We start from the raw sequence: 21,770 nt of genomic DNA on the forward strand, positions 1-21,770 counted from the left end.
CACTGAGGAAGGCAGACACGCCCTGGGCGCATCTTGAGTCTGGTTTTCGCTTAAGGAATGGAGAAGTCATGTGGACCCACCCCTTCCATCCAGCAGAGACCCAAAGCCTGGTATGCATGAGAGGAGGGTCTTGCAGCTCAACCTCTGACCCCTGCCTCAAAGGTGGCTTTTGATGCTTAGCTTCTACCCTCCCTTCCTGCTCTGCGTCCCAAGGATGACCCACCCTTGGTGTAAACAATAACATCTTTCACTCTCTGGAAATCTGAGACGCCCAGCCTGGCAAGCTAAGCCCCTGCATCTCTTTCCACCACTCAGTTCTGGTTCTGCCTTATTCGCCAAGGCTGTCTTGACAACACCAATGAGGATACAGAGCTAAATGTGAGCAGGCTACTGAGGAAGCCCCACCTGGTGGGGTCCTGACGCTGCTGGAAGGGCTTTTCTCAACCAGGAATTCCATTCTCGTGTAGGTGTTTGATTGGTCCAACGAACAGCTCACGGGGAATGGGAAATCAGAAGGGAAACTGGATACATCATCTCCGCTGTCTGTTACATCATCACAGATGAAAGTCATACGACTTCCAGAGCAGCCAGCTGTGTTGATAGATAAACACCTTCCTGGGAAGATGACCGTTCCCAGCTGGCTGAGGGAGGGTCTGAGCTTCGGACCAGATCTCATCAGCCTGTTTTGTATATATCACCAGACTGCAGTGTCTGGTTTGTTCTGAGCCAATCACATGTATTATGAGACTGGATCATGAACTCCTCTTTTTCTCTTTTACAAAGGCACCCAAAATGATCCACTATGGTGGCCTCAATTGCCTAGCTAAGAGAAGGAAAGTTCTGACAGTTTTTACTGGTTGTGTGTGTGTGTGTGTGTGTGTGTGTGTATGTGTATGCTCTTTTAAATTTTCTTTTGGCACGTATGTGTGTGTTCACATGTGGGTGGGTGCACATGTATGTTCTGGTATGTGCATGTGGAGGCCAGAGGATGACAATGCGTGTTTTCCTTGATCACATTCCACCTTAGAATGAAGCAGGGGTTCTCACCACTAAAACCTAGAGTTCACCATGTGGCTAGGCTACCTCGCCATCATGTTCCAGCTAGCCCACGTGTCTGACGCATGGGATTGCACGCAGGCTGTCAGAGCATCCTGCATTTATGCTGGTGCTGGACACTAAGCTCTGGTCCTCATGTTACACAGCTGGCACTCTATCCTCAAGTCATTGCCCCGGCCTCTAAAATGGTGTCTATAATTAAAGGTGGTAGTATATGGCAATTCTTTTTTAATTCCCCTAATTCCCTCCATTTGGAAAAAATGAAAACCTGGTCATTAACGCAGCTCTTTCATTTCTATTTTTATTTATGTTCAGTGTGAATGTATATGGGATGGTGGGGAAGCAAGTGTGGAGGTCAAAGGACACCTTTCTAGAGTCAGTTCTCTTCGGTCTTTATTGGGCTCTGGAGATCAAACTCGGGTCATCAGGCTTGTGTGGCAAGTGCCTTTACCAGCTGGGCCATCGTGCGGGCCTTTCTGATATTGTACCAATGCATGGAATCTAGTGACACCATGAGAGCTGGGAGCAATGACTGTGTTTAAAGGAGACCGGTGGGAAATAAATGAGCACAGATTTCAAAACGTATCAAAAGCAAAAGGCCAGCTCAGAATCCCTGGCTTGTAGCAGGGGCTTTTTACAAGTAGCAAAAGGTAAAATGCTCAGCACCTAAGGAGAAACAGCTCCAGGCAGGGCTGAGACTGCTGAAGAGAGAAACCCCAACCTTGGTGGACTTGTGCTGCTGCTGCTGCTACTGCTGTTGTTTTGTTTTGTTTTGTTTTGTTTTGTTTTTATATTTCCAGACAGGGTTTCACTGTTTAGCCCTGGCTGTCCTGGAACTTACTCTGTAGACCAGGCTGGCCTCAAACTCACAGAGATCCTCCTGACTCTGCCTCCCAAATGCTGGGATTAAAGGTGTGTGCCACCACTGTCTGGTTGTGGACTTTAATATATATGTACACTGTAGCTATCGTCAGACAAACCAGAAGAGGGCATTAGATCCCATTACAAATGGTTTTTGAGCCACCATGTGGTTGCTGGGAATTGAACTCAGGACCTCTGGAAGAACAGTCAGTGCTCTTAACTGCTGAGCCATCTCTCTAGCCCTGGCTGTGGACTTTTATACCCACCTCAAACATCTGGTTTTGCTTGTGGAGAGATTACAATTTGCATTGGAGAAACTAACCCCATGTAGGTTCTAAGACTCTAGTGGTTCTCTGGTTAGTTACTGGTAGAGAGTTACCAGCACAGGCCTGCCTCCACCCTCTGAGCTTGATTCACTAGAAGGAGCACATCAAACCTCTCCTCACAGGGCAGCACTTGTGTAGCCAGAGGCTGTTTCTTCTCCAGCCATTCATAATTTGGACTCTTCTGGAACCCTGCCTTTTCCACCTTCCCCTGGCCCTCCCTTCTCCACTCAACATTAGGTACGTGGAGAGTCCAGCTCTCTAGAGTTAGCAGGATGCCAAAAGAGGGAAGGAAACAAACTCTCCTGAAATTGCTTTGAAAGCAGGAAATGGATGGAAACATTATTCCTGGACACCCCACCTTTTTGGCTGTGCCCCTAGTACCTCCATTCTGCTCCAAAAGTTGGGCAAAGACATATTCTCTTACCACACAAAACACCTACTTTTGGAAGGAGACCAAACTCAGAAAGAGCAGGCCTGGGGGAAGGTTCTAGAAACAGCTCTCACAGTATAAACAGATGCTACCTTCCTCTGGCCCTGGGTGATCAGTTCCTTGTTAGTAGAAATGTCAGGAAGTTGGGGGTCAGACGGCTATGATTTGCGCCAGCTCAGCCACCTCTGACTGTGAGACCTTGGGTGCTTCTCGCCTCTCTGAGACACTTCACTCCACCTTCACGCTTGCTCAGCAAACAGACTGCTGGTTCCCTTCTCTACATACAGCTCCAGCCAGGGGACACCTTGTGTGCGCTCTCTCTCTAAAACCGCCAGTCCAGCGTAATTCAGTACCGTAACCGGGAGCTGTATGCGGTTATTTAAGTGCAAACGGCTTGAATTGAGATGTAATAAAATTTAAAACTCAGCTCCTCGTTCTCGCTAGCCACATCGCAAGTGTTTACTAGTCACCTGTGGCTTGTGGTGACCATATTGGACGGCAAAACATAGCACATTCCCGTCATACTGACCCATCTAGCGGACAGCACAAAGCTTAGAACAGCAGTGGGTAGGGGTTTGAACGCCTTAGCCACACCCCATTCCCATCAGCCAGGCTTAGGCTAATGTGCAGGTGTATGTACAACCGTAGACAACCCCCTCTTCATACCCCCACCTCCCCAGATAAAAGTTCTTGCCATCATTTCTCTCTTCTGGATCCCAGAGCTGCCCCCCTCCTCTTCTCTCTACAACCTGTGAGCTGAGGCTCTGGCTTTAAGGTAAAGCTCCCCACAGCCAAGCTCTCAGCTTTTCCTGTTTTCTGCTTCCAGGGTCTCTAACAACCTGTCCTCTGTGCTACTAAATTTGTTCTCACCCTGAAGACTTTCCAGCCATTCACAGCACTTGCCTGGGCACCTCACCTTTGGAATGTGTTTATGGAGTTGAGGGCAACACCTTGCGTCTAAAGGCAGAGACCCTAAGAATCTCTGACTCACACAACTCTCAGAACCTTCTATGGCTCACCCTTTCCACCTAAGCCCCAGGAGGAGGACATAATCTGTCAGAACCTTGGGCCTGAGCTCCCCAGGCTATAGAGAAGTCAGGGCCACAGGCTCCAGAGCCTTGCCCCTGCTCACACCACAGCTGGGCTAGGCCGCTGCTCTCTGAACTGCTGCAAACAGCACTGGGGCTCAGAGACCCGCCAAGCACTAGACTCCAAAATAGCAGTTGTATTCACATAAAAGCCTCTAATGAGAGAAAGATGCCATTTTTGGCCCCTTGCACACACCCTGCAGACGCTGTCTGGCAGGCCAAGTGGGCCTCTACCGTTTGGCGGCCGGAGGGGAGGAAGGGAAGGTGTGAGTCAGACTTTGGCCCCAGCCTCTAGGCCTGGACGGCCCTGTTAATTGCTTTAACAAATGCTGAGATGTTGGCCCACTTGGAGGCTGAGGGCCAGGGACTGGGGTAGAAAGCTGCCCCAGTTCCCATCAGCCACAGAAGGCACGCAGGAGACTTTGGGGTCTATTCATCCCTCAGCCTTGACTTGGTTGAGGGAAACCAGGGCTTTGGTGATTTCAGTCTCAGCAGGGCCTCTAGGGAGGAGAATAATGACCAGAACAAGCGCCATCAGAGCGCGGAGCCTGTGATGAGCCTCCTCTTGGAAAGCAGCAGCAAGACTGACTATTCAATGATTGACAGGTAGCCATCTGCTCTTGGTACCTCCAGGCCATGGCAGTGCATGGAGGCCAGTGATACCTTCCCATCACTGAATCCTAACCTTGTGGATGCAGGAGCCATTAACGTCGGCCCGCTGTGTCCTTTTCTAGAGCATGGTTGTGCATCCAATACTCACCACCTATGTAGAATGGTAAAGAAGACAGGCTGTGTCCATTCCTTCATGGAACTTCCAAATTAATCACAAGGGTATGATAGAACATATAGAGGAAGGAACAGAAGAACAGAAATCAGGATGTGAAGATATGGAGGTAGCAATTAAGGGACCAAGATCCAGAAAAAAAAAAAAATGAGACTGATGTGGGACGGCTATAAGCAGAGTGATTGGAGGCCTCTCCTCTGAGGAGGGAGGCACGATGAAGAGACTAGAATGATGACAGAGGCCAGGTAGTGACTGGAGGCAGAGCCAGAGACAGTGGCATTTGCTATAGACAAGAGGAAGCACATACCAGAAGCCAGGCAAGTTATGTGAATCAGGGTAAGTGTTAAGAGCCCAGGCTAGAAGGCCCACTAATTTGGGGACCTCACAACAGAAGGTAAGCTGACACATTCACGGGTTAGAGAAAGATCAGCCAGTAGACGCCTACAGACATCCAGAGGAGATGGCTGCAGATATGAACGAACAGCAGGGATGCAATCACGGCAGATGCTGAGTAGGCAGCAGACTCAAGAGCCTGGCGGTCAAGGGAGAAGTCTGGTTGGGGGTGTCTGTAAACATGGCTAGTGCCAGTGTTTACAAGACAGGGCCTACATCCTGCTTTCTCTGTATCACCTCTTCTTCTTACTATTATGGGTACAATTACCATCCCTGGAATATGGGGAAACTGAGGTTTACATTGGTCATAAAGTTGACTAACATTACCATGCTATTAAGTGGTTGGAACAAGGGTTTTGTATAGGGGATTCTGGGTCTAAAGTTGGAGCTTTCCTACTTGTGAGCCTTCTGCAGGTATGACATGGGTGGACACAGGCAGACACCACTAGGGAAGCCACATGGAGCCCAGAAAATAAACAAGGTTCCTTGTAGGACTGAGATAAGAACCAGAAGGAAGAGTGTTCCAGTGCCAGCCACACAATGCAGAGGCTCTGGACCCAGGAGTCGGGAGCAAATGCTCGCCCTGGACCCCATCCCCAGTCCCCTGGGATTCTGGGAGGGATAACAGGAGTTAGACAACAGGCAGGGATGTCTCAGGTTAGCCAGGAACAGCACAGAGGTCCTGCCCTTAGAAATCAAAGTAAAAAACCAAGGCTCTTTTACAGAGAGCCTAAAGAACACAGAAGACATGTAACATGTCTAACCTAAATGACCTCAAGTGTTCCTGATGACTCTCAAAGGAAGCAATTATTGCTAGTCACAGCGCACAGCAGAGGACCCGAGACACAGAGAGCTTGAACAGCTCCTCCGTAGCCACACTCCTACCAAGAGGTCTCTAGCCCTGGCTCTGGGTGACTGTGCTCCAAAAAACCATAATGCCTAACCATGTACCAGGCTGTCTGAACTGTGGCTTGGCCCTTGGTTGCTGGAGATTGGATTCATACACAGACTGACGAATCCCCACCCCCTGACTATACAGCCATACAAGTTCATCTGCAAAGTGGATAAAAGATCAAATCTAGCCTCAAGAGTCATTATATTCAAATCAGTAATATAGGTCTGGAGATCCACACGGCAGCTTACAACTGTCTGTAACTCTCACACAGACATATAGGCAGGCAAAACACCAATGCACATAAAATAAAAATAAATAAAATAATTTTATAAAAGATTTGTAAAAATCAGTAATATAAAGGGGATTATGATATACTCCAAGAATTATAGATTATATTCTTATTATTCCCAAAGACAAGCCTATATAAACTGTCATATACTGTGTGACTGAGACTTAACTAAAAAGGGAGCTAGTTACTTGTCCAAGGATGGAAAACTGGGGTTCAAACACGCATCTCCTTAGATCTGTGCCAGAATCTTACTCTTAACCTTGAACCTCACTGCAAGAGATATGATTTAGAGATGGTTCCCTCCTCAGCCATTGCAGGAGATTGTTCCGTCCTCCCCAGAGTGGACCCAGACTCTGTGTCTTCAAGATAGGAAGGCTAGGCGAGGGTCTGCAGCCCCTTCTCCGGCTGGGTGGAGACAGGGGTGAGCTGGTGTGAGAAGACTGATCTCGGAAAATCAGCAGCTATAAAGAAAGGGCTAGCGGTCTCACATCCTATTGCCCTTCCCCCTCAGTCATCTGCCTCCACAAATACATAAACACATGAATCATGCAGAAGAGCTGGCAAGGCCACAGAAAAAAAAAGGCAGATACTAAGACCGAGGGAGGAAACCACGGCCCAATTCCAGACCCCACCAAGGTAGAGGGAGGAACTGGGGCTACAGCAATGTGGCAGCCAGAGGCACATGGCTCCCCAAGTTCTAGTGACTTTGGGAGGAGGGAGCAGGCTAGCCAGGGAGGTGCAAGTGTGTTATGGCTTAGAATTGTTTCCATGAGAGAAGAGAGAAAGACCAGGATTGGGAGGTGGGGGGCAACAGAGCCAGGACCAGCATTTCCACACCTGGGCAATGCGTTGAATCCTCTAATATGGGGAGCCAGAAGATGGACTGAGTCTCCATGTGGTTTGGGGACCAACACTGAAATGGGAGGGTGTCATACACTCTGTGTCTATTCTCATCTCCCAAACTGCCTGGAAGGCATCCCGTGTGTATGAAGTTGCTAGGGCAGAATCCTGAACATTCTCTGGCATGACATCTCCCCCCATCCCCTGAGGGCAGCTGTGTAGAGGGGAGAGGGCATCGAGAAGCCACTGGGGAATCAGAGAGCCAGCTGTCAGGGTGTGCAGCCAAGAGTACCACATTCTACACAGCCCTGGGCCCGGTTATCCAGGGCCAACACCCCAGTGCTCACGTGGTTCTCATTAGGCTCATTAGTCGCCAAATAGCAAACAAGCAAACAGCACGGAGACCAACTAATCACCAGACAACTCTTTAGTGGGCAACCCACTTCAAGCAGCGAAGGCCGGTTCTCCAAAGAGCTGCCAGCCTACGGCCTTGTCCAAGGGTAAGGGGGCAGGTTTTATGGAGTGGTGAAGCAGAATCAGGCTGGACAGAAAAATAATGGAGGTGTGGCTACCTGCACAGCCTCTGAGACATGAGGGCGCATGCGTGCTAGATCAGAGACGCTCTGCAATCACCCGATCTCAAGTTTCCAGTGCTGAAACCACAGTCTGGCAAAGAAGAATACTGGCAAATCACAAGTGAGTTAGGAGGCCTGCAGGCCTAGAGGGCTGAGTGTGGCCAGGCCTAGACCCCCTCAGGGATCTGGGTTTCATGCCTACCCCCTGTGAGGCTGCCCGGTCCCAGTTAGCCTCAGCAACACTCTACCAGCCAGAGGCTCCCAGCAAAAGCTGAGCTCGCTGGAGCATAGCAAACTTCTTCCCCAGCCTCACAATATGTCCTCAGGGTGCTGCATCTCAGTGTGGTCCTTGGCCCTGCAGCATCAGCAGCCCCAGGGAACTGTGGGAAACCGTAGTCCCAGTCCTGCTTCAGATCTACATCAGAGTCGTCTCTACAGTAGCATTCCCTGAAGATGTGTGGGAACATCCGTGGACCCTGAACTCTCCTTTGGGACGTTCAGCCACAATTACAGCCATCTATGGTGCTTTTAAAAATGACAGCATCATGGCCTAGTCCATAGTCCCTGCCTTGCATAGAGATAGGGTCTCCCACTTCCCTGCTTCCTCTGCCCAAGGGAGTAGCTTGGAGCTGGTTTGGTCCCAGACTGTCCCCTAAGGCGGTGGGGGACCCTGAGCAAGTCACCACCTCTCCAAAGGTCATTTGATCACCTTTGAAAATATGAGTGAAGGCTGGGGATGTGGTTCTATTATAGAGTATCTGCCTAACACAGCCTTATGTGTAATACCCAGCACGTTAATGAGGAGGAGGAGGAGGAGGAGGAGGAGGAGGAGGAGGAGGAGGAAGAAGAGGAGAAGGAGGTGGAGGAGGAGGAAGAAGAGGAGGAGGAGGTGGAGGAGGAAGAAGAAGAGGAGGAAGAGGAGGAGGAGGGAAATGAGAAGAGGAGGAGGAGACTTAGTTGTAGCTATATTCTTTATTCTTTAATCACTGTGCTTGGGAAGCTAAAGCAGGAAGATCATGAATTTGAAGCTAGCCAAGGCTACAAAGTGAGATCTTATCTCAAAGAAAAAAAGAAAAGGAAAGAAAAAAAGAAAAGAAGAAATGAGGACCCAGGTTCCTTCTCAATCTGACCCCTAGCTGGCTATAGAGGACCCGCACCCTGATGGTTCCATTCCCCCAGGTAGCCTGGAAAGGACATGTAGGCAAGAGAGCTGCTGGGGTTTTGTCTGGAGGTCCTTAGAGCTCTATGTACAGAGATAGCAGAGGGGTCGGGGGCCATGCAGCCTGAGGCGGAGTTCCAGGGATTGCTCATGTCTATCTCCTTCCTACACAACTCAATTACATCTCCATCTCAAGACACACTGGGAGGGAGAGAAGAGCACCCAGCATGTTGGGAACGCCACACATGTCACACCCCATAGCTGTGAAGCTCTCACGTGTAAAGGGCCTGTGTGTATCCTTGATGGAAGAAATGATAAGACCAAGACCTTACAGTCAGGCTTAGGCCTGGTAGAGGCAATAACAGCTATGGGGGCGGGGGTAGGGTGGGCAATGGGGCAGAGATCCTAGGGAGCTGATGTAGACCCAAGAGGAGGCCGGGGGGAGCAAAGGAGGAAGATCCCAGGAGTTTCTGGTGATGCCCAGACCCTACATTGCCTGTAGGAAATGCCAGCCTCAGCTACTGTTGAGAAGTCATGGGCCAGGGACATGCCCCAGCATGTGTGGCATGCCATCCTCGGCCACAGCTTCCAACCAAAGCCTTAGTTTCCTCAAAGGTGGAGGACAAGGAAATCCACATAGAGAAGCTTGACTGTGATAATTCTTGTGACGACACCCAACTCTTAGCTAGCAGCAGCGTCTCCAGGAAGCATACTGCTATCCCCCGGTGTTCCCAAGCAGTGTGACACTCAGGATCAGAGACTTGGTAGCAAGTGTAAGAAGCATCCTTGAGTCAGGTTGTCTGACTTCTGCCGTCACCTAACTCAGTTTCTTCACCCACCCACCAAGTGGGAAGGTTCAGCACACTGTGTGTAAAGTGAGTACTGGATAGGCATTGCCTCTGACACTAACAGCGGCATGGGTCATGGCTCTCCAACCCCTGGGAAAAGGATGAGCCTAGAGCCCACGATGCTTCCTGCCTCCATCCTTGATCTTGACATAGCTAAGAGGAAGTCTTTCTTTCCCCACATTTAAGATCGCTTGGCATAAGCCGGGCGTGGTGGCGCACGCCTTTAATCCCAGCACTCGGGAGGCAGAGGCAGGTGGATTTCTGAGTTCGAGGCCAGCTTGGTCTACAAAGTGAGTGCCAGGACAGCCAGGGCCACACACAGAGAAACCCTGTCTCGAAAAACCAAAAAAAAAAAAAAAATCGCTTGGCAGGCTTGGTTCTTCCAGGCACAGACTCAGAGAGCCTTACCAGATCATCCCAGTACCATGCCAGCCTGATATCTTAGGACTGGGACCCAGGGGCCAGGGCAGAGGTGGAGTCCCATTGCTCACGCTAAGAACAATGATCCCAGAGGTTTATTCTGCAGACCAAAATCACGGGTACCAACACAGTGGGTCCGAAAAAGGAACTGCAAGAAGTTTAAAAGACAAACAGGAATCTGCTTAGAGAAATAGTTTCTTTTTTTGGAGGCATCTTTAAATCTCCCTTCCCCTCTACTCTAGAGACCTCCTTGGAGGCAGAGGCCAAGGGAGTCACGTCTGCTCCATGTCCTGGAGTCCTCACCCAGGTCTATCTCAGGAGTGAGAGGGGTGGATGGGACATAAGGTACTCACGTTTGATACAGTGGTTGGTGCTGTTTGATGTTGTCCATCCTGGGCAGCACTGTCCCCCGCAGACATTTCTCCTGTGGAGTCACCGGGGCAAAGTTAACACAAAGGATTCTCAAAGCTGATATTATCCATACAGCCCTTTCTAGGCAGGGCTTGGGGACACACTTGGAGGCTGGGAAGACTGTCCCCATTCCTCGGGGAGGTCACCTGCTTCAGGAATGAGGACTATGACATGATGAAGACCAAAGTTGAGTCTTGTCCCTAACACCCCCTGTATGCCTCTGGAAGACCTCTGTCTTTCCATCTGCACAATGGAGATAATGCCTGCCTCACCGAGTGACTGGTGAGAAAAGGTGTGTAGTAGCCAGAACAGGGAAGTCAATACAGAGGAGAGCATGGTGGTATACTGATGGGGGTTCTAGGCCAGCCTAGGCTATGTATTGAGACCTCATCTCAAACAATAAAACAGACACAGACACACACAGAGAGTCACACAGAGAGATACACATGCACATAGACATGCACACACACATACACGCACACACACACACACACTCACACACGCATGCATGCACACAGAAAGTAATAGGGACAAGGTGGTAAACAAGTTCATAGAGGTTCGGTCATTTGCCAAAGCCACATAATCATTGAGTACCAGAGCCCAATTCCAAAAAATATCTAGGTTGGCAGGCTAGTGGGTATCTCAGTGTGTGTGTGTGTGTGTGTGTGTGTGTGAGAGAGAGAGAGAGAGAGAGAGAGAGAGAGAGAGAGAGAGAGAGAGTGAGAGAGAGAGCCTGGAGGCCCTGGGTTCTATCCAGAACACCAAAAACAAAACAAAATATGCTGAGAAGGCTGAACTCTAAGCCAGACCCCAAGCCTACAATGCCTCTCACCCAAACCCACACAGCATGCTCCTTGCCTGCAGATGCCGACAACTGCAGAGAAGTTACATATAAATATAGTCTTAGGGATATATATGTGTGTCACCTTCCCACGAATTCAGACCAGGAGGTAGACTTGGGCAGGCCCATATGCAGTCAGACTGAGGGCTAAGCAGGAGACTGAAGAAACAGGGCTCTCAGGTCACTGTTCAAGAAAGGCTTCCAGAGCCAAGCGTGATGGCGCATGCCTTTAATCCCAGCACTTGGGAGACAGAGGCAGGTAGATTTCTGAGTTCAAGGCCAGCTTGGTCTACAGAGTGAGTTCCAGGACAGCCAGGGCTACACAGAGAAACCCTGTCTCGAAAAACCAAAACAACAACAAAACAAAACCAAAAAAAGGGCTTCCACGGTGACAGCTGACAGGAAGAGGGCACACAACCAAGCCACCTCTGCCTGACAAGCACCCTTCCCCTTGGGAAGGCCAATGGAATGCAGTTTATGGGTGGATGCACCCGACCCTGACACCTTCATGAGATCTTAGCTTTTGGTCTTGGTGGGATGTTCACTCTACTTGCCCAGATGTTGTTCTCAGGTGTCTGGTGAGAGCCGCCAGCTTCTGACCCAAGCTCTCCACCTGCCAACCCCAACAACCAGACAAAGGACACTCCCAAGAAAGAGGATGCTGAAGAAGACTTCTTGGGTCAGACTTCTGGAGTCAGGACAGGCAAGGCTGGCTCTACCTCCCTGGGCCCAGTCATAAGGAACAGACTTATGGGGGAGTGGGAGGGGGAGCAGGGGCTGGCGTGAGCGGCCATTCCTGGGATCCTTGGGGCCAAGATGACAAGCATCTGGTGCCGCTTAGGAGATTGTTTGACATTTGAGTGGACCCCAAAGCTTGTGCGGTTGTGGGAGTCATAAGAAGAATTCAAAATAAATTCCTAAAGCCTGCAAAGGCTGAGGCCCACTCTTGGCTCTTGGTTCCAGCCTTATGGGGGCACGGGCCTCCCAGGGAGCCTTCAGAATGTCCCTCTGGCCAAGAGCTCTGTCTTGCTGGCCACCTCCAGCACCATCCCGATTTCCTAATGTCCTCCCAGTCAAGGCCCACGTCACTGGGCTCCAGGGAGAGACCTTCCCCCACCCACCCTCCCAGGACTTTCCAGCGTATACTGGGGTAGAAGGGGAATGCAGTCCAGTTATTTGGAAGTCACTACCCATTGTTAGTGACCAGGCCTTTTTGTGGGCTGAAAAAGTCTTTGAAAGAAAACAGGCTGCACACCCTGGGAGTTTTCTGAGAAGCAGCACCTGTGCAAACCTAGCACAGACCCAGGAGCCTACTTGGGTGGAAAATCATACCATACCTCCTACTCAAAGAGACCCCATCCCCAGATACCCTCGGGATGGCTTTGCAGCTAAGATGGTCAGCAGCCAGGTCTCCCCTGACTGCCTATAGAGGAATCCTAAGGGATGTCACGGTCAGAGCAGAAAGTGGCCAGAATCAAAGGCTGCCAGCACATGTGGCAGGATGGGCTGGAGGGGTACTGAAAGGAGGCTCAGATACTCAATGGGCATCTCTGAGGATATTGTAAGGCCCAGCCAGGAGAGCCTCTGGGAGGTAATAGCCTGTGTCTATGCTATATGAAACCTGCATAATCCCAGACTTCCATATCAGACATGATCTCCTTTGTGGAAAGCTCCGCTGACGAGTGTCTACCCCTCCCCCACACACACACTCATTGTCACACTCACACATCATTTAGTAGTGGTGGCTCATGCCACTGCAGTCTACCTCTGTCTTGAGTATCTTGAATGTTCTTTTCTTTTTCTCGTTGCCTCTGTAGGCTAACAAGGTGCCGTTAAGTATGGTACCTATTCGATGCTCCTTCTATATGTCCAGCCCAGGGCTCCCTTGGAAGTGGGCTGAGCATTGCCAAAGGTAGGAAAGGGATGTTAGGTTTACACCTCAGCACTACTGACTCGCATGGCAAGGATTTCACATCCCATAGTTTTCCTCATCTACGTAGGCTAGTGAGCAGGTCTCCGTCTGAGGCTGGGTCCTGCCACTGGACACACCCAGTTGGTTTCTCCATACTTCATGCACAGGGCACGAAGTTCAGCTTCCAAGACAATGGGTGGCAGCTGACCAGAACTGAAAAACTTCTTTTTTAATTTCAAAATTCCTTACATTTCCTTGCTCTCCTTGTACTACTTTTAACTAGCAATAATGATGCAAAGTTTCCTTTTAATTATGGATTTATTTATGCAGGAGAATGAGTCAGGTTTTTGTTCATAATGATAAAAAAATGTAAGACATCCAGAAAGAGGAGGATGGATAAATAAACTGTGGGATATTTAGACAAAGGAACAATATACACCAGTTAAAACGAATAAACTTGAGTTGTATATGTTCATAGTTAAATCTCAAATTCCTAATAAGGAAGGGAAAACACTGTAAGGAAATGCAATATGCTACCCCTTGTCTAAGTTTAAGATATGAAAGACAACATTGTATATTTTATGGATATTTGCATCTGTTGCAATAGCATAAAATACATGTTGGAAATATTTAAATCCAAGTGATGGTTGGCTAGGGAAAAGGGGAGGCAAACTTAAAGAAGAAATCTCAACTCTAGTCTTATTGCAACTTTGATATGATATGCCAAGTTGGGCTGGTATGCATGGGAAGTCTGCCCTTTTCTGAAAGAAAATGAAGAGGACCTGGGGTTAGAGGGACTGGCAGAGGGAGAGGAAGGGGAATTGCAGTTGGGCTGTAATATGTGAGAGAAGAAAAAAATGAAAGTAAACTAACTTGTGAGCCCTGCTATCTCCAATGCCTTTTGGTATTCATGCATAGTTTCATAATTTACATCAAAAGATATAACACGGAGTCCTGTTACTGTAATGATGTATTGACAAAGAGAAGAAGCTGGCAAGGTGGCTCATCAGACAAAAGCACTGGCCAAGCCTTCCAGCTGAGTTCAATCCCTGGAACCCACTTGGTGGAAGGAGCGAGAACAAGAGAATATGAACAAAATATTAAGATGGTCAAGAAACACTAAGTACTTGTACTGACTAGTTTTGTGTCAACTTGACACAGCTGGAGTTATCACAGAGAAAGGAGCTTCAGTTGAGGAAATGCCTCCATGAGATCCAACTGTAAGGCATTTTCTCAATTAGTGATCAAGAGGGAAGGACCCCTTGTGGGTGGGACCATCTCTGGGCTGGTAGTCTTGGGTCCTATAAGAGAGCAGGCTGAGCAAGCCAGGGGAAGGAAGCAAGCCAGTAAAGAACATCCCTCCATGGCCTCTGCATCAGCTCCTGCTTCATGCCCTGCTTGAGTTCCAGTCCTGACTTCCTTGGTGGTGAACAGCAGTGTGGAAGTGTAAGCTGAATAAATCCTTTCCTCCCCAACTTGCTTCTTGGTCATGATGTTTTGTCCAGGAACAGAAACCCTGACTAAGACAGTACTGGAATCAATAAGTCCCCTGTAGATTGTAGTACACAGCTACACGGCTCACGACTGCCCCTCAGACATTTAGCACAATGTCTGACACATGTATTTTTTTTCATCTCCAGTACATTAACAATTCCATAAGGAAAAGATTTTTGTGTCTCTTTCCTTCCTTCTTTCTTTCTTTCTTTCTTTCTCTCTTCTTTCTTTCTCTCTTTCTCTCTCTCTTTCTCTCTTTCTTTCTCTCTTTCTCTCTTTCTTTTGGTTTTGTTGCTGTTACTGTTTTTGTTTTTCCAGACAGGGTTTCTCTGTGTAGCTCTCGGTATCATAGAACTGGCTCTGTAGACCAGACTACTCTAAAACTCAGAGATCTGCCTGCCTCTGCCTTCAGAATGCTGAGATTAAAGGCGTGCATCACCACCACCTGGCAGTTTGTCTATTTTATCTACTGCTATATTCCCAGGGTTTTCATAATAGTGCATATTAAAGGGGTTCCACAAAACAGAACAGAACAACACACACACACACACACACACACACACACACACACACAAAACCAAAAAAAAAACTCAAACCAAAACCAAAAACAAAAAAAAACCTCAATTAGCAACTGTAGTTCTACATTCTACCAGCAGATGGCACTTGATCCCTAGATCTGACCTGCACACGACGGCCAGAATCGACCTGGATTGAGGAAGTTAAGGAATAATTTTGTCTTGGGACCCCTTCCCAAGAGATGAATGGGATGACAGAAGAACTCAACATCTATCTACCAAAGCTTCAGGAGACAAAACTGAGGCTCCAACTCCAGCACAGGTATACATCTGTGTATCTAGCAGGTGCCCATAACTTCACACCTGGTCATTGCTGTCAGCTTTGTCCTAGTGACAGTCTGCTTTGCTTCACTTTCTGACTTCTAACAGCACCTTGCAATGCGCATGCATGCGCGCGCACACACACACACACACACACACACACACACACACACACACACACAAGCACACACAAGCCTGCAGCATAACCATCCCCTCCCTATGACAGCCAGACTTCATCTCAGCCTCAGCCCCCGGCTCCCCTATACCAGGGGCAAAAGCTTATGGTGAAAAGCCCTAGTTCTGAGTTAAGCCTGCATGGCAGCCTCATCTCCAGATGTGCCACTCTGGCCCTCTCCTTCCTCGTCTATGCTCTAGGGCCCCAGGTCAGTGTCTCTTCCCTGACCATCTTCACTATATTGTACTGCTCCATTGCCCTTGACAGAATTGTCCTGTGCTTTTAGAAACACATTCACCAGCACATACTGCTCGTGCCTCCAACTTGATTTTAAGACATTGGCTTGCCCTCCAGCAGGTTTTGTATTCTGTGGGTCCCCGAGCCCTCTCCCATGCTCAGCACATGTAATCATGCAGTTGCCTGCACAAGTCAGAATAGAGGGGAAAGCTGAAACGGGGCAGGTGTCCTGCTAACTCTCCTTGAATGGTCTTACGCTGGAGCCACTTGGCAGCACTCAGCTCTATGCCCTGCAGACTTTAGGCTAGGCCTCCAAAGGTTAGTAGGGAATTCATTTAGACGCAGAGAGGGCCAGCTACGTGCAGGCACTGATCTGCTGGGAACATGAAAGCTAACAAAACCCTGCTTAAGCAGAACTTGTATAAGTTTGAACACATACATAGAAATAGAAATACGTGAGGGGGGAATAAATGCTATAAGAAAGCATAAAGCTGGATGAGGGCACAGAAGGGATGAGACACGGTGAACTTTGCTAAGATACAGAAGACCGTTGCAGGCAAGAGAAGAGTATGTGTGCAGAGCAGGAGGCAGAAGATCCTCTGTAGTGGGACTAGGCGTACAAGCAACGGGAATGCTACCTGGAACTACAACGGACAGATAAACCAGGCTCAGGCCAAGGGCTGCCAAAGCCCCTCCTAGACTAATCAATTGCACCTTGCCCAGTCTGGCATTGCCAGGCTCCTGTGCCTTCACTCCAGAGACACCTGGGTACTCAGGAGAGGTCCCCAACTCATTAAATCCTGGGCAAGGCGTTGTTGGGGCGGGGAGGGGACCTCCTGTGATAACAGAGTCCAGAACCCGCAGCGAGTGGTGCAAAATAATAAGTTGAAGAGTTGGAGCGAGGCGTGGCTTTTCAAAATGTGCAAACAACGCTGACATCTAGACTTCCTGGAACACAGACCCAGTCCCTCGCACAGGTCAGGGCAGCCTTCTCTTTCACAGAGCTCCTAAACCCTTGCCTAAGTCCTCTGCGTGTCCCAGCAGACCTGAGCCCGGACTATACACTTGTCTTGGCGCGCCTGCTTCGCTGTCAGCCCGTTCCTGGAGATGCGTCTGTCTTCGCGCCCTGATGTCCCCACTCCCCCCCCCCCCCCCCCGCCCAGATCCTCCACCTACTGGCGCCCGGAGCCAGTTTATCCTTCTCTGGGCCTCAAGAACCCAGAGCGCCCACCCAGCCACTGCAGCTCGTTAGCCCAGCACAGAATGAGTGAGAAACGCACACGAGCTTAACGTCGGGGTTCTGGGAGAACTGGTGTCCAAGGGAACAGATAGTAGATTTATTTTCCCCAAAATAACTTTTTGAAAGCTGGTCCGAGCCCCGGTTTCGGAACCTCGGAGCGGTTTCTCTAGTAGTTACTGAGGACAAAGGGACAGGACCCGCACTCCACTGAAGGCGTAACTGTCCGGGATACCCGCATCCCTTTGCTCCACCCCGCCCCCAGCCCTATCCCCTCTTCAGTGCTCACCCGGTGAGCCGCCCTCGCCGTGCAGCCGCGGGTCGCTGAGGGGTTTCCAGGCGCGCGACAGAAGGTGCAGCCCTGGCTGCTATCTGCTGCTGGCCCCGGGGATGGCTTCTCCGAGTCTGGACAGGTGGCTGGACTCGACGCAGCTGCTGGGTTCGGGGTGGCCTCCTGGCCTCGGCCTCTGCGAGCCTCCCAGGGTTCCCCTGGGCCGGCTGGTTCCACTCAGAGGGCGACAAGCCGGGGACCGGCGCGTCAGGCTCTCGGAACAGACTGTACACCTTGGCTGCAGCCGCTGCGGGGTGGCTGCCCACGGGGTGCCACAACCGATTCGCATCCCTGCTAGCTGGTTCGTATCTCCCTATGGAATCCCGTTGGGCATGACTTGTCCCCATCAAGACAGCCAGGACAAGTGGCAGGAAGCCCCTCCAACGCACCCGTCGGATGCATCCGGAGCAGCGAGCGGTGGTCGGCGCTCTCATGGCGCCAGAGTGGCTGCAGAGCTGTGGGCACCGGAGACCTCGCGGGGAGGTGCTTTCCATCGTTCGCTCCACAGACCCGCCTGGCGACTTGCCCCTTCCCGTCTAGGGGACCTCTGAAACAGCCGTTTGGGGGTCCAGGGGTTCCTAGGTAAGGGCTGTATGGCGTGAGCTGCCCGGGCTGCGCACCGAGCCCGAGCCTGCCGCACCTTCGCTCCCGCACTGCCGCCGTCTGAAGGGGAACCGAAGGGTTTTATTTTTGGAAACCGCCCCCTGCTTTTTCGCCTCTTTTATCCACGCCATGCCCCCCTCCTTGGAGGGACAGCTCGGCCCCCTTATTACGGGAGACAAGAATTCCAGCAACACCCTCTTTGGCACCGAGAAGCGAGCGGGCGGCGAGGGGATTAACCCGTGAGGAGCTGCGGGCGACAGGGCAGACCCGGGGACTGGAAAGACAGATGGCGTCTGCCTGGACCAGCGCACCTGAGCTGCCTTTTTCCTGTCCTGGGCAAACTCAAGTTGTCCACCTGTCCTGGATGTATTTTCTGTTCCTGACCTCACGGACCCAGATGAACTGCTTCTCGGGCCTGAAGGAAGCTGGGGAAGGTACCCAGACCGGAGTAATGGGGACCGAGCCCGAGGCATGCGCGCCTGGTCTCGTTGCTTCCACCTCTGACCGCTGGGGGCGCTAGGCGAGAATGCAGGTGTCCCTGGGGCAGCTCCCAAGAGCCGGTTGCCTATGGGGAAGGGCAACTTGGGGCGCGCGCCCCCTGGTGGAGCTGGTCACACCCTTGGCCACCGTGTTTTGTAGCGACACACTCTGCCAACCTGCTTAGAGCCTAGATCTTAATCTGCTTCCTGTGGCGCCAAGCCTTGACCTGGGCCTATGGTGATGGTGGATGCCCGCTGGAAGAGTTGTTCTCTTTTTACAAAGGTAGGCATGGAGCCTCTTGAATAAGGTGACTAAAGGAGAGTATTGCTAAAGATGGAAATAAAACCCAGGCTAGTGGCCTCTGGCCCACAGTCCACTCTTTGAACTCCTACCACCGCCCCTCATTCCTTGGAGAATTTCCCCAAGGGGCTGCATGAGCCTTTGAGCCCTGCTGGGCCGGGTTCTCACACCTTCTTGTATTGAAGGGGACAGGGATGTCCGTTGCCTCCCACCTAAATTAACCTTCTTCCCTGTGTCCCATGCCCCAAAGCCTAAAAGGCTAGGCATATATGGTTTTCCTGAAAGTGTTTTCACAGCCTACTGGCTCCTAAGCAGACAGGATAAAAGAGCCTGTAAAGGCACCAATTACAACTTCCCATACCAGCCCCTCCCTTCCCAGAATCCTAAGTAATACCTAACTGGATTAGAAAGTCTCAATATTTGACACTGGCCTACGGAGTCCTCCCTGCCCGGCTGGTTTTCTGACCGATCTGAACTTACTCCTGCTCGGTATTCATTACACAGTACCCTCACAGTCTCTGCTTGGCAAATGTTTGATGCATTGTGACGGCTCATCTCTCTACCTAGAGTATTCATCTCCAAGAGGTCTTCAGGACTACCTCTTCATTTCACCTCACAGAGCAAACATCGGCCCCTACAGTGGCCATGTGTGTTCTTCCGCTTCCCATTCCTGTGAGGAAATACCCAAGCTTGCCCACTTACAAGGGGAAATCATTTCCTGGGGCTTTGTTGTTGTCTTGGGTTGGTTTGGTTTTTGTTGTTATTCTTTGGTTTTGGTTTTTCTCAAGACAGAGTTTCTCTGTTTAGCTCTGGCTGTCTCCTTTGTAAGACAGGATGGCCTTCAGCTCAGAGATTTGTCTGTCCCCTGAGTACTGGGATTAAAGGCATACGGTGCCACCTCCCAGTTCTTCCCTCCTCTTTTAAAACATATTTTAAAAAATTATTTTCAGCTATGTGTAGGTGTGTGTATATGTCTACATATGGGTGTGTGCACACGAGTGCAGGGTCCTTTGGAAGCCAGTTACACAGGATCTCCTGGAGCCGGACTTACAGGTGATTGTGAGCCACCCAAGGTGGCTGGGAACTAGGGACCTCTAGGGACAGCAAGTGCTCTTCACCACCAGCTCTCTTTAGCTCCATTCTTCTTTACTTAATACATGTCAGACAGGGTCCTTGGCTTGCCAATTTCTACCAGATACAAGAACTAAGTAACTAAGTAGCCTTTGTAACTAAGATCAACTTTAGAAGCTAAAGAGTTGAAAGCTATTCAATTCCATCACGATCATATCTAATTTAATCCTCTTCCTCTCCCCACTGTATCCTCATGAAAAAGCTGCAGGCCCTATAGTGGGGAAAGTGGGGTGGGTGGGGTCGGATCTGTTCTTCAGACTCCCCTTTCACGCTCTGGCTCTCCAGGGTCATGTTTCCACAGGAAGTGTCAGAAAAGGAGTAACAAAGTCTTATTTAGCTGATGCCCAAGCATTGGTCAGCTCATTCATAGGCATGTGTGGGTTCTTTGGGTGTGTGTGTGTGTGTGTGTGTGTGTTCCACCCCAAACTGTCATAGCAAAGTCATCTTTGACCAACCTCTTGGCAATCCTGCATTCCTTGCCCCAAGAGACATTCCAGTCCCTGCCAGGCCAGGCAATGGTAAGGTGGCTACTTAACTTCCCTACCATGTAGACTATTCTAGCAAAGTTCCACAGTTACAATTCTCCATCAGGAAGTGCATGTGAGTTTCTTCATATGTGTTCTTGCTCAGTTTCTAAAGATGCACATTAGTAGCTGCCAAGAACTCTCTTACTGTGTCTTGGCATCTGTGGTGGTGGGGAGATCTGTAATAGCCATCGATTGCCCGAGCACCAGAAAAAAAGACAGCAGTCATAGCATCTCCTCTTCTGCCAGATGGTGGCCTGCATTAGGAGTGTCCTCAGGCTCAGGGAAACCTGAACCCCGGCTTCTAAGTTGACCAGAGAGTTCTTGCCCCAGTGGCTAACTCCATCTTTTTCACCTATGGGCAGGAACCAAGGTAGTTGGTAAAAGACCTGTTCTACTTAACTGTGTCCTATACTTCTCTTCAGAAGGCCCTGTTGTTCTAGGCTCTGTCACTTGAGTGGACAGTGTATGTTTGTGTGTGTGTGCGCGCGTGCATGTTCATGTGGGGTTGCATACATGTGTGGTAGCCTGAGGTCACCCTTGAGTGTCATTCCTCAGTGGTCATCCATCAAGATCTCTCACTGGCCTGGGACTTACTGATTCCACTAGACTAGCTGTTTAAGAAGCCCGGGAGATTTATCTGCCTCTGCCTTCCCAGTGCTGGAATTAACAGACACATGCTTTCATGCCTGGTTTTTCATTTCTTTTTTCCTTCTTCTTCTTCTTTCTCTCTTTCTTTTGTTTTTCGGTTTATTTTATTTTATTTTATTTTAACCTGTGTTCTGGGGACCAAACTTAGGTCCTCGTGTTTGCAGGCAGGCACCCCATCAACTGAACCATCTCCCCAGCCCAGCTTCAGCAGACACACTAAAACCACAGAAAGAGTCCTGTTCCACAATCTATAAAATTACTCATCAGTCTGACTTCCCTAGCTACTGTATCTCTAACTGAGCTGAACATACAACAGGGCTAGAATCTGGTGGGTGGTCAAGAGACACCTGGATGGCAGCTCTGGGATGAATGACAGAGTGCCCCATCAACCAGGCGCAACTGGTATCGCTAAGCCCATTTGAAGAGAGGAAAATGTGAGCTCTGGGTGGCCACTCCTGGTCCAAACTCTCATACTTGCTGTCCTTGGGGATGAACGCCACCTCCGTCCCCAGAACACTTCATTTCCTCCCTTTACAGTGAAGCAATCGCCAGCCAGCCCGTGCTGACTCTTCCTGGTTGCAATGGGTGCCCATCTCTGCAGTCCAGACCTTCCTCCTGTTCTACCTGCCCTGGTGCCTTCATG

The 21,770-nt window shown here is 50.0% G+C and overlaps 1 protein-coding gene and 1 long non-coding RNA gene across 5 annotated transcripts in view; one reads left to right on the plus strand and one right to left on the minus strand.

Moving 5' to 3' along the window:
* The window catches only part of Ltbp2 (latent transforming growth factor beta binding protein 2), a 93,347-nt gene extending 75,148 nt beyond the window's left edge, over positions 1-18,199 (minus strand). For 2 of the 4 annotated variants that reach the window (XM_017314966.2, XM_006515502.4), the window contains exons 1-2: positions 17,397-18,199; positions 10,318-10,388 (exon numbers count right to left, since the gene is read on the minus strand). In XM_017314966.2, the coding sequence (XP_017170455.1) occupies positions 10,318-10,388; positions 17,397-17,932 (607 nt within the window). In that variant the 5' untranslated portion in view covers positions 17,933-18,199. The remainder of the gene's footprint in view (positions 1-10,317; positions 10,389-17,396) is intronic. The other 2 variants (NM_013589.4, NM_001370743.1) reach the window with 1 other exon arrangement.
* Positions 17,443-21,396, plus strand: D030025P21Rik (RIKEN cDNA D030025P21 gene). Its single transcript, NR_028577.1, has one exon. It is a non-coding gene; the product is annotated as an RIKEN cDNA D030025P21 gene (long non-coding RNA).
* Positions 21,397-21,770: the final 374 nt, after the last annotated feature.

This window comes from Mus musculus, chromosome 12, assembly GCF_000001635.26.
Source record: "Mus musculus strain C57BL/6J chromosome 12, GRCm38.p6 C57BL/6J".
Lineage (NCBI taxonomy): Eukaryota > Metazoa > Chordata > Mammalia > Rodentia > Muridae > Mus > Mus musculus.